General features: G+C 40.2%; 1 protein-coding gene across 1 annotated transcript in view; it reads right to left on the reverse strand.

The window, feature by feature from the left end:
- otc (ornithine carbamoyltransferase) overlaps positions 1-13,900 on the reverse strand; it is a 30,491-nt gene that overhangs the window by 12,042 nt on the left and 4,549 nt on the right. Inside the window, 3 exon segments of the mRNA NM_001005795.1 lie at positions 526-613; positions 2,173-2,254; positions 2,907-3,036. Coding sequence (NP_001005795.1) covers positions 526-613; positions 2,173-2,254; positions 2,907-3,036 — 300 coding nt within the window.

The raw sequence follows: 13,900 nt of genomic DNA on the forward strand, positions 1-13,900 counted from the left end.
ATGCATATAGATTTCAAATTGTATTCTTACTATTGTACATATAGAATATGTTTATGTATTGCAGGAGAAAAATCATACTTATCATTTGTTTACCTGTAAAATGCATAGCAATTGCACCATATGAGGATATAAAATCATAAATATTTATTATTTTATTTTATTACTGTAATATTGCCTTTTAATTTTCTCTTCTGCAGGGGAACTATTGCTATTCTACAAATATCTACTACATTGTATATTCTTTGTGAAAAAGAATTATTAAACATTGGTTTAGTGGATTTTTACTAACAGTTGTTGTTTCCCCCTAAAGTGATCAAGTACTGTATATAAAACAAAGCTGATCTGAGAATTTCATTTGCGACAAATTCTTAGGAGTACAGTACGTGATACCAGATTTTCCAGGCACATATGACTGTACACACTGCCCCATGAAATATGCCCCATAATGGTGATATATTTTCCTTTATCCCTAGTTCCAATACCCACGTCCTACTCACTGTATACTGCAGGCAACGTTTAACAAACCTTGCTGTATCCTTCAGGCTTTCATTAACTCCCAAATGGATGTCTTGTGTGGTTAGAAAACAAGGATGTCCACCAAGTAAAGCAAACCCTACAAATTATAAAGCAATAAAAATGTATTTAATTTTGCAAAACTGTAGGTGTATCTAGTATTCCCATCAGCACGTTTTGCCACTTTTATTGGTGCTTTAGTTCCCTAGATGTCTTGCTGAACATCTCCATGTAACAGTGTGAATATATGATAGGAACAGCACTTTCTGGCACTTTGCTGTCTGATTTATCTACACTAATACATACTGTACAATAATATTATTGTTATCTATAGACAAGTACAATGGAACTGCATATGTCTTGACTTGCGTGTGATTTTCAAAACAGAAGCAACTTGGTGTCAAATTATGAAATGAAAAGTTTAAAAAGTGTTTTATTTACACCTGACTGCAATGTATAATATTTGATTAGCTTTAAGTTCTGAGAAAAACATTAATTATGAACATTTTTAAAATTGGTATAATTGTTTTTAGCAGCATAAGTTACATTATTTTATTCTATTTGTGTGCTTATATATAATTCCTTCTAGTTTCTAGCTGTCCTGCATTAAAAAATGAAGGAGCAGCCCAAAATTAAGCCATTAGGAATTATTTTTTTTTTTTTTACACACTACCTGCTGCTTAGAGTGATAAGTCATTTTTTTGTATGTATTCCATTTATTATTCCATGCATTGTTAAATAGTGATGTATAGTTTTCTGCATGGCACATCATTAGTTTGTATGAGTTTGACTTAAACAGCACTAAGTTTAACTCGCTGTCACTGAGGCTCCAGCATGGATTTGTGGGCAAAAATAAGAGAAGGTGTGAAGAAGAAGAGTGTAGGTTCTGCCATGATGCCACTCTGCAAACAATGTCTCATACAGCAGCAATGGAAGCCTTGTGGGTAGCAATAAAACAGAATTAAAGAGGCTTCAGTTGCCCTAAAATTGTTGTTCAGAGCCACTATCAAATTATGGGGCCCCATAGTACTTTGTGGATCCCTAAGTGCCAAGGTTATGAACCCACTGCCTGCCACACCCATTATCCAACTAGTTAGAATGGAGTCCCAGTTTAAAAACAACGTTTTTTTTTTGTACCACTACATATTTTACATATATTTTACACAATTTACTGCACATTTTTACCTCTTTTTTTTTGCATACTGTTAGCACTGTACTTTTTCCTGTTTATTTCTTTTGTGGCTAGTGCATTTAGTGTCTGAGCATTAAGTATCCTGTGTAATACTGTAAATTTTGTTTTATTGTTTCTATTGAATATCCATTTGTACCATATACAGTACATTTGGAAAGTACACATGTAATCCTCTGCATTTTAGGCGCCACACTGTTCAGTGGCCAACTGAGAGTTCATATTAACAATGATTTATCTTGGTACCTAATACTGTGGGATGAGCTCCAAACCAAAATCTTTGAGGCAATTTTTCTAATTTTCTTCAACCAACAGCTACATTTGGCTATGTATTGCAGTTTGGTACTTTTGAGTAAGAAGATATAATTACATATTTTAGGTTTGGCAGAATGTGTACTTTTGTTACGTGTATAAGTATTTTAAAAAACATTTTAAAAAAAAGAATATGTAATGGATATTACTGCCCTCACCAGTTTCAGTGGAGAGTCTTGTTCTCGTACTTCTTTTTTCAAATATCATGGCAAGAGATTTTCCCTGCAGCACAGGTACATACTAACAAAACAAGACAAAGTACTTTATAAGCTAAAATATTAAGCACCGAATAGAAGAGCAGATATGAATGATTTTGTTCGGGCTTGCAAATGAGCCCAATAGTATTTTTTTTCTTGCTAAGTCCTTGTTTGTACAAAACTTGCATGTAGAAAGCATATTGACAAGATTAATTGTTTATTATAAAGTGTCAAAAATGTGCTGATTTATTATAAATTCGCCCCATAGTCCTGGATCTGAATACGTCTGCAAGGAACTGTATTTTTCTGGATGGGGAGCTAGATTCCTTCTAAACTGTGCACTTTTGCATGCTCACACAAGTTAGTAAACTAGTGTAGACACATTTTAAAGCCTATAGAAAACATTGCATGGACACAATTCAATAACAGTATGGTATCAATTATATAGAAACGTATCATGCCTAAAGATCTGAAAACTGCCAGTGCAATTCCCACAATGCCTGTAGTTGCTGTAGCTAAACACTGTGAATCGATATCTGGGAAACCTATGACTTGCCTTAGTGATTCATCTTTCTCAGTGTCGGTGCAACCATTAGCACTTACAGGCATTGAGAGAACAAATTGGTGCTGACACTATATTACTAAACGTTAACTAATAATACTAATTTAAATACACAATGTATTCTATGTCTTACCTCTCCTTTTTGCTTTATTCTGTATTTAAGATCAGCTGCCACCCACAAAAGGTATTGTATTTCTTCAGCTGTGTAATGTTTTAAAGTTAAAAGGTTCCGACCTTTTAGCTGCACATTGCAATGTGATGACCTGTTTAACAAAATGTATTTTATTATGCTATATTTCTATTGTGCTCAAGTATGCAGCTGTCTATAAAAATAATTAATAAACTTTATTCAGTTACAGTCACTTCACAACCAGAACCCTAGTGTCACAAGGCAACTAAGCTTATCACTGTACCAGACATCATGTAATGAAAATACAAACATTTTGTAATACTATGCTTAATATGTTAGAGAGCAATCAATACAATTTGTTATGGAAACCTTATATCCATAAAACACTGAAATATGAAATGCCATTTCTAAGGGGCTGATTCATTAAGGTGACAACTCACATTAGATACGAAAATTTCTGATGTGCGTTAATTTTGCAAAAAATTGCATTGAGCTTGCAGGGAAAAAAATAGTGGAAGATCCAAAAGTTACAAAATTTTAGTATCCGAACAATTGTAAATGGAGTGAAAACCTTTCTGACTTTGATCCTTCTGTGCATGATTTTGAAAGCTTCCCATAGGACTCAATGCTTTTGCTATTTTTTCCCTGCAATAATAACACAGTACCTTGTACTTAATGTCAACTATGTTAGCATTAATTCATGCAGATGGGTTATATTAATGTTTAAGAGTTTTGAAGCAGCCTTTAGGTCTGGGTTCCCAAGTATTCTTTATAATAAATACCATACCTCTACAATATGGGCTTTTCACATGAAGAGTTACCTGTGGTGTAATTATATGTGCTGTGTTGCTGCTATACTAATAGCTGCACATATTTGTGTATTTTGTTTATATAAATCAGGAGCTGACCTACTAGGCAAATAAAATGTGATTGGTTATCTAAATTGCATCCGATAATAAAGGAGCTATCCTGGGGTACTTTCCTTTGTGATTGGCTGAAGATTGACTTCCATAAGACTACAAAATAATATCAGTCTGCATTTATTTTTTCTTTCTTATTACCTTCTTTTTCCATTTTATAAATAGGGTCTTTATTGCTTATAATACTTTATCCAGATAGTGGCAGGGGGGGTGGGTAGGGTGCAAGCAGCCAAGGGGTGCACCGCTGCTAAATCCAGCCCTGCCAATTCTTCCTAGCAACCTGACAGTGCTTTGAATGAATAGAATATTTGTAGGAGAGGGTCTAAATATACAGATAAGTAATAAAAATTCACAATAACAATAAAAGTGACCCCCCCCCCATTTGCAAGCAGAAAGAGGCATAAGAAAGCAAATAATAAAAAAAAACTATATAAAACATAAAATTAGGACCAACTGAAAAGCACTAAAAACAGGTAATTCTATAAAATACTAAAGGTTTGCTTATATATATATATATATATATATATATATATATTGTAAGGCAACTCTTCCGAACAGTGCAGTCTCTGGGGGTTTAGGTAGATTGCAGGGATCAGATTGGTCTCGGAAAACAACAGTTCACACCCAGCATTTCATTTTAAGCTGACCTCAATCAGCTTTATTCATATATAACCGGCACACAGGAGTATATCAGAAAACAAAACATAAAAATAAATCCTAGCCTGTCCGGCTCTAACTCACATACAGCAGCTCCCTCTCTATGCAATAGAGAGGATCTAGCATCCAACTCTACAAAAAACAACAGTAGTTTGGTTACTCACTGTGTCCGGCTCTCTCCATACTGCATGCAGGCAGTTCCCCAGGAAGGGAGAGAGTGAGTCACTCTGCAGACACCATGTTTAAAGGGGTTTCCCCTGAAGCCTAACAAGGCCACTAATTAGCCAGGCTTCACCAATACCTGGATAGCCTGGTGAATGGTCCCACCCGCTCACTTCCATTCACTCCAGGGCCCTTTTTACCGGTTTTTCCAAAAGCCGAATGCAGTGAAAGAACACTCTTTCACTGCTGGCATATTTTCCCTGGAGCTTAATATATATATAAAAGAGAGAAATCTGGGAGAAATATACACACCTTCCACCTCTAACCCAGCATTTCTCTCACATACCCTCCCCCTCTGTTTCGACGTAGGGGTCAGAACACAACTAGCCCGCACCCGGGATAAGGCATCTGCATTCCCCAGCTGGGACCCCGGTCTATGCTCCACTGTGAACTTGTAGTTCTGAAGGGCCAGGAACCATCTTGTCACCCTTCTATTCTTTTCACGATTTTCACACATCCATTTAAGGGGGGCGTGGTCAGTAACTAATGTAAACTGGCGGCCTAGCAGATAGTATCTAAGCTCCTCCAGCGCCCATTTCACTGCTAAGCATTCCTTCTCTACTGTAGCATAGTTTCTCTCATGGATGTTCAGCTTTTTACTCAGGAAAACTATAGGATGCTCTGCACCCTCTCTGATTTGGGACAGTACTGCTCTGACTCCCACATCGGATGCGTCAGTCTGCACAATAAATTTCTTTGTGAAGTCTGGGGTTATCAGTACTGGTTGGCTGCATAAGGCTTTTTTTAGGGTCTGAAAGGCCTGTTCTGCCTCAGAGTTCCACTTGATCATTATGGACTTGGTCCCTTTTGTAAGGTCAGTCAGAGGGACAGCTATAGTGGCAAAGTTAGCTATGAACCTTCTGTAGTAACCAGTGATCCCCAAAAAAGCTCTAACCTGTTTTTTTGTGACTGGTCTAGGCCAGTCTTGAATTGCCTGTACCTTGTTAAGCTGAGGCTTAACTAGCCCTCTACCAATGTTGTACCCCAAATACTTGGCTTCTTCCAGGCCTATGCTACATTTTTTTGGGTTAGCTGTCAGACCGGCCATTCGTATGGAATCAAGCACGGCCTGTACCCCTGGTAGATGGGATTGCCAATCCGAGCTATGGATAACCACGTCATCAAGGTACGCTGCTGCGTACTGCCTATGGGGCCTTAAAGGAACAGTAACACCAAAAAATTAAAGTGTTTTAAAGTAAATTAAATATAATATACTAGTGCCCTGCACTGGTAAAAGTTGTTTGTTTGCTACAGTAACTCTACTATAGTTTATATATAATAATCTGCTGTGTAGCCATGGGGGCAGCCATTCAAGCTGGAAAAAAGGAGAAAAGGCACAGGTTACATAGTAGATAATGGATAAGCTCTGTAGAATACAATAGTGTTTTATCTGTTATCTGCTGAGTGCCTGTGCCTTTTCTCCTTTGAATGGCTGCCTCCATGGCTGCACAGCTGCATTCTTTATATAAACCATAGTAGTGTTTCTGAGGCAAACACCCCAGTTGTACCAGTGCAGAGCAGCAGTACATTATATTGGAATTTATGTTATACACTTGAATTTTTTGGTGTTACTGTTCCTTTAAGATTTGGTCCATGGTACGTTGGAAGGTCGCCGGGGCTCCATGTAAGCCAAACGGTAACACTACATAATGGAACAGACCTTCGGGAGTACCAAAAGCAGTTTTCTCTTTGGCTTGGTTCGTAAGGGGAATCTGCCAATAGCCCTTGGTCAAATCTAAGGTTGTCAGGTATCTAGCCGTCCCTAAACTCTCAATTAACTCGTCCACACGAGGCATAGGGTAGGCATCAAATTTGGAGACAGTATTTAATTTTCTAAAGTCATTGCAGAAGCGCCAGCTCCCATCCGGTTTTGGTATTAAGACAATGGGACTGGACCAATCGCTATGTGACTCCTCAATGACTCCCAACTCCAACATCTTTTTAACTTCCTGAGATATGGCTTCTCGTCTAGCTTCCAGCACCCTATAAGGTTTTACGTTAACCCTTACCCCAGGTTCAGTTATGATGTCATGCTTCACCAAAGAGGTTCGTCCAGGTTTCTCAGAAAAAACATCCCTATTCTTGATTACAAAGGTCTGTACTTCTTTCCTCTGAGTGTCTGACAAGGAGTCTGCCACCTTAACCTCTGGCACTAGGGGTTCTGCCCTTAGAGATAAAGTAGGCTTGGTGAACAATGACATCCTTTCTTTCCAGGGTTTTATAAGATTGACGTGGTAAACCTGCTCAGGTTTCCTTTTACCTGGTTGGCGAACGTTATAATTTACTTCACCAACCTTTTCAAGAATCTCAAAGGGTCCTTGCCACTTTGCCAAAAATTTGCTTTCTACGGTGGGTATTAGCATTAGTACACGATCCCCAGGGGTAAAATTGCGTACTCTGGCACCCCTATTATACACCCTCTGTTGGGCTTCTTGTGCCTGTTCCATGTGCTCTCTTACTATGGGCATCACCGCGGTTATTCTGTCCTGCATTTGGCCTATATGCTCAATGACACTTTTAAAGGGGGTGGGTTGTCCCTCCCAAGTCTCCTTTGCTATGTCTAACAAGCCCCTTGGGTGCCTCCCATATAGCAACTCAAACGGCGAGTACCCCGTAGATGATTGAGGGACCTCCCTTATGGCAAACATTAAATAGGGTAACAAGTAATCCCAATTTTTCCCATCCTTGTCTACCACCTTCTTAAGCATACTTTTGAGTGTTTTATTGAACCTTTCCACTAACCCATCAGTCTGGGGGTGGTATACAGAAGTGCGAAGTTGGACCACTTTAAACAACCTGCACAGCTCCTTCATGACCCGGGACATAAACGGGGTGCCTTGGTCAGTGAGTATTTCCTTTGGGATTCCTACCCTGCTAAAGACATGTACCAACTCTCTAGCAATGGATTTAGAGGAGGTATTACATAGAGGAATGGCCTGGGGGTATCGGGTAGCATAATCCATGATTACCAATATATGTTGGTGTCCCGGGCAGATTTTACTATTGGGCCCACCAAATCCATAGCTATCCTCTCAAATGGTGTCTCTATCACAGGGAGAGGGACCAAAGGGCTACGAAAATGCGGCCTAGGAGCCGAATACTGGCAGTCTGGACAGGAACTACAGTATTGCTCGACTTCACCATGTAGTCCTGGCCAGAAAAACCGTTGCAAAATTCGCTCCTTTGTCTTCTCTACCCCTACGCCCATCACATGTTTATGTGCGAGGTCAAGTACCTTACGCCGGTATGGTTTTGGGACAACCAGCTGTTCCACCCGGTCATTTCCCTTTTCTACTACCTGATATAGCAGATCATTTTGGAGGGCTAAGTAGGGACAAGAGGGTCTAGAGTCAGAGTCTATAGGTTTCCCATTTATCATTTTTACATTGGCCCTTGCTCTAGACAGTGTGGGATCCTTTAACTGCTCTGAAGCAAAATTATCCCTCCTAATCTCCAAGTCAGGCATGTCATTGTCTTCCTCAACTGGGTCTACATGGTCTTCCCCACCTGGTATAGTCTGGTCAACCTGGGGTTCCATTCCTACCTCATCAGATTCCCCTGCTAACACAGAAAAGGGAAAATCTATAGTAGCGCCACCTTCCGGTACAACCTCAGACACTTTACCACCGGAGTCAGGGTGGCTTCCCTTTAAGTAGGACTGGTCCATAACCTTGTCAGTTTCCCACAATTTCCAGAAATGTGGGAAATTTCTCCCCAAAATTACATCATGTGGTAAAGTGGGAACCAACCCTACAGGGTACCTTAATGTCCCGTAGGCAGTTTTGATTTCCACTTCAGCCATAGAATACTCGCGAGTATCCCCATGTATACATGTAACCCCTACAGTATCAGGCCCATATTGAGGGGTTTCAACCAACACAGATTTCATCAGGGTAACCTGGCTACCAGAATCTAATAATGCATTCACTGGCTTTCCTTCCACAATAACATCACACAGGTATTTATCATTCCCTGTCTTAGGAAGGGCAGTACACACAATCTGAGCATACATTGACGTACGTCTCTTTGCTAAGGCGGTATCACACTGCATAGGTTCATCAGTTAGGCTGCAGTCTGCAGCAAAGTGTCCCAGCATATGGCACCGGAAACACCGCACCAATTCTTTATTAGGTCCTCTACGAGGAGGGGTCCCTCCTGACACATTTTGGTAGTCTCTGGGCCTAGCGCCTGTAGATTCTCCACGTTGGAGCATGCTCTTATCAGTCGCAGGTCCCTTTTTCCATGCAGGAAGCTTCCCCTTGGGAGCCAAGGTGCGCTCCACTGGTTGAAAACTGAGTAGCTCCTCAGCAGAAATGTACCGCTCTACCATTTCCACAAGCTGGTCTGCAGTTGTTGGGTCTGCATGGCTTACCCATTTGCGCAAGCAGAAGGCAGAGATCTAAGGTACTGGTCCATCACTATCCGCTCCACGGTCTGTGGCCCAGTTAAGGTCTCCGGCTGCAGCCACTTTTTAGTTAGATGAATTAGGTCATGCATCTGGGAGCGTGGAGGCTTTTCTGCCATAAACATCCACTGATGAACACGCTGGGCACGGACCGAGAGGGTGACCCCCAGTCGGGCCAAAATCTCAGCTTTTAGTTTGTCATAATCTTTAGCGGCTACAGGATCCAGATCAAAATAGGCTTTTTGTGGTTCCCCAGAAAGAAAAGGCGCCACCAGGCCTGCCCATTGCTCTTTAGGCCAGTCCTCTCGCTCTGCTATCCTCTCAAAAGTGGAAAGGTACGCTTCAACATCATCACTTGTTGTTAGCTTTTGAAGATAGTAGCTGGCTCGTATAGCAGTTGGTTTAGCAGTTTCTGTAGGAGGTGCTGCAACACTCCTTGCAGCTAGCTGCTGCACTACCTCTTTGAGGAGCTCCCGGTCTTGTCGCTGTTCCTCTCGGGTTGCGATCAGCTGTTGCTGCTGGACTCTGGTGGCCTCTTGCTGAGCAGCCGTAGCCTGTATCAGGGCCTTGATAACGTCGTCCATCATGCCCTGCAGCAAAACACTTTATAATGCAAAGCTGAAATTGGGTTTCTGGCCCTTTAAATCTCCAAAAAAAAAACACCAATCCGAAAAATGCGCAACTTTTCGCGTAAGTTTTAACGCTACGAAAAATGCGCAACTTTTTACGCAACTTTCGTAATGGATACGAAAACTCGCGTTTTTACGCAAAAATCGTATTGGTAACGAAAAATTCGTAAAGAATCCGAAAAAATCGCAAAACATACGAAAAAATCGCAAAATACCGATCATTACGAAAAAAACGCAATCGGACTCCATTCGACCCGTTCGTGGGTAAGTAAATCAGCCCCATAGTGTCCGGCTCTCTCCATACTGCATGCAGGCAGTTCCCCAGGAAGGGAGAGAGTGAGTCACTCTGCAGACACCATGTTTAAAGGGGTTTCCCCTGAAGCCTAACAAGGCCACTAATTAGCCAGGATTCACCAAAACCTGGATAGCCTGGTGAATGGAAGTCCCACCCGCTCACTTCCATTCACTCCAGGGCCCTTTTTACCGGCTTTTCCAAAAGCCGAATGCAGTGAAAGAACACTCTTTCACTGCTGGAATACTTTCCCTGGAGCTTAATATATATAAGAGAGAAATCTGGGAGAAATATACGCACCTTCCACCTCTAACCCAGCATTTCTCTCACAATATATATATATATATAGACAGGTGGCTGCACTGCAAATATTGTCTGAACATAGCTGATCTCTGATTGGTTGATACTGCCTAACTGTAAATTTCCACAGTGTTAGTAAATGAGGCTAGGGGGCACATTTACTAATCCACGAATCCGAATCACGAATGGGAAAAAATCGTATTGGAAACGAAAATTTCGTAAGATCGCAAATATCACGAAAATACTTACGAAAAAAATCGTATTAGTCACGATAATATCGTATTGGCGATCCGAAAGTCACGAAATTTTCGTACCGAACAAATGTAAACAGCAGTAAAACCTTTCCGATTTTTTCATGCAAACGACCGAAAAAGTCATGCGCCGTACGAAAAAGTTGTGCGGACGCCGGAAAAAAACGGCAAAAATACGCTCGGAGCGTTCACATGAACGATCGAGCGTTCATGCTTTTGTAAATGTGCCCCTTGGTATGGTTTGCAGTGATTGCTGTAATATTGTTCTTTGTGTCACATGCTGTGTCGTAGTTCATGGCCATGCAAGCTTAAAACTTTTGTCTGATTTGTGTCTAAACTCTTAATCTGAGTTATATGATATTGTTTTGCCCAGTAGATGTTTTGAAAAGTGTTGATGTGCTGATCCAATGGACAGGGACACTAAACACAGAAATGGGTAGCTAAATCTACTGGAATATTTTTACCTGGTCATTGTGACTTTTGTACATTTAACAGCAAACAGAGTGTGGGGACAGAAAACATATTTTCAGACAAAAACCATAAAATAATAATAATGAGGCAGAAAGTAATCTGGAACAGAGAAATAAAAAAGAATTTGATGGTTTAACATGCATTTAGCAATCACAGTTTCAGAACAGATTTGGTTAAATATATGGAATACGGCCAGTATAACCTTGATTTGTGCAGTTTCCAGTGACCCTATAAAATGATATTCAGATGGTACTATACGTGTATTAGTGGACTACGTGTATTAGTGGACTACGTACAGCCCAGATCTTTCATCCTGTTTTAGGGGATTTTAAGAACGGGGATCATTTATACATGCTAAATGCCATGGTGGACATGCAAAGTGGCTCAGGAATTCTGGCAGATGGTGGTGACTGTGCTCTCTGAGGTCCTACACTGCACAATAAAACCAGCCCCACACACATTCCTACTGGGAATGAAAATGAGAGCTGTACACTCTAAGCAGTCACATAAGCTGGCCACACATTTTTACAGCATCAAAATCATTATTAGCAGCTAACTGGAAACCCTCACATCCCAGGCCTACAAACACTGGTTACAAAAGAAAATTGGGTCAGAGCCATAGAGCCAATCAGAAACAAATTTTTGGACAGAAGCTGTGAGGGGATGCTGGACTGGTATCCATGGGCATAGCTCCCAACTGTCCTGATTTTCGTGGGACAGTCCCTCTTTTTGATCTCTTGCACTGAACGCTAAAATAAGATACAAATGTCTTTTGGCAGAGAGCCCAGAAAGTTAAACAAGCTTCACCTGCATTTAGATATAAATGTTTCTCAAACTTAATTAAAAAGTAGCTTTTGGCAGAGAGCTCAGAAATCTTAATGAGCTTCACCTGCACTTAGATACAATGTTTCTCACATTAAATTAAATAAGTGGGCTTTTGGCAGAGAGCCCAGAAAGTTAACAAGCCACACCTGCACTTAGATACAATTGTAACTAATAAGCTAAACAGGTCTCTTGGGGGAACTGAGACTTGCAGCTTAAAGGGAAATTTCACCTTCCAACTTTAAATGACCTGCAAAATTTTGTCAAATGGGAGGGGTATTTAGGGGTGTGGTCGCAAAAATGGGCGTGGTCAAACAATTTTGCCGAGCTAGGCACAGCATTTCTTTTTGTCCCTTTTTCCATTTGCAAAATATTGGGAAGTTATTTCTCAGCAATGTCATTGAAATCTGAATCCCGGACCCTTAACCTTATTTTTTCTCCCTTTTACCCTTAACATCCCCCCACTTATTTACTTTTTGGAACAAAATTAACAATCATCTGAAAAAATAAGCCATCACCAGCATAAACTTGTGACAATCACAGCAGTCGATATGACATAGAATAACGATACAGAGTCAGTATGTGAAATGATTATACATTGCTATGTGATAATATACCAAAATTCTGTACTGTTGAATTACTATTAAAACTAATAAAAATTTCTCATTTCAAAAAATAGAAAAATCGTTTTGAGGTACTTATCCATTCCAGTTCTATAATAGGATGCCAGTTGTGTTTATAAAATTTTGGAGACCCTTCCTGGGTCTACACTTCTTTCTGCTGGTTTCGCATTTGCATGTCTGTTGTTATTTCTTTTGTTAAGGTTTTTACAAAACAAACAGAAATAAAATAAACAACCAAATGTGGAACTTTTATCACAATTGGGTACAGTATTCATATCACATAACGTGAAAGTTTCAGATTACACAATGTAACATCTAGTAACTGGAGTGTACTTAAAATATGAATTATATTAAATTCAGGGTTTAATCATCCGGTAAAAATACACTGGGGGTTGGCATTTAGCCATGGTTCCCATATGTTCTCAAATTTCCCAGGTGTGCCCTGAGCATTGTAAGTCAATTTGATCAGAGGTAATATACCATTTATTAGCTCAACCCATTGTTGAAGTGTAGGAGGAATGGGGCTTATCCACTTAATTATAACAATTTTTTTTGCATAGAACATGACATATTTTTGTAGAGGCACTACCTGATGCCAGGGAAAAATAAGTATTCATGAATATAGTGGGTGACTTCCGTCCAGTACATTATTACTCTTGGGCAATCCTAAATTAAGTGGAGGAATCTTACCTCTCTCATAACACATTTCAAACATAGAATGCATGCCTTAGCTGAAAATAACAAAATAAATGAACATCAGAGCAGTTAAATTTGGCCTTAAGTTGCTCTGGTGATGCATAGTTACTCTCGGTCATTAAACCCTCGACATTTCCCATGACTCCTAACTGTGGCCAGTATAGAAAATCAACTAAGCATATCTTATGTGGCGGGTTGGAATTTTTCCACAGGGGCGTTTTACCTGATAATGTAGGAAGGGGGTACAGGCTTTTGCTTGTAATTTCAGCCAGATTTTAATGGGGGTGGTGAGCACCACGGCAGGTGAGGGAGATCACTTCCCACAATTGTTGCATGTAATGCTGTCAGGGAATTACTGTCTAGGTTAAACCAATTATGTATATAGGATAACTGGGATGCAAAGATGTAATGTTGCAAGTGAGGCAGGACAAGCACTTCTTTTTCTTTAGGAGCAGTAAGGGTAAGCCATGATAGTCTTGTGGACTTATTCACCTATATAAAGGAGATTAGTTCACTATTAGTTCCGCAGTGGATCTACGAATCTAGGTAAATATAGCATCTTTACAGAGATTGCTTATCATTCATCAACTGCTGCCCAGTGGATCTTTCAATATAAGGTCCCTATTACAACAGGGTCACTTTTAATGGTTGGCAGTTAACCCAAACCTATGAAAGGTGAGAGATATCTATGCGGGTTTTGCTGTGATCA

The sequence above is a fragment of the Xenopus tropicalis genome, chromosome 2 (assembly GCF_000004195.4).
Source record: "Xenopus tropicalis strain Nigerian chromosome 2, UCB_Xtro_10.0, whole genome shotgun sequence".
NCBI classification, from domain to species: domain Eukaryota; kingdom Metazoa; phylum Chordata; class Amphibia; order Anura; family Pipidae; genus Xenopus; species Xenopus tropicalis.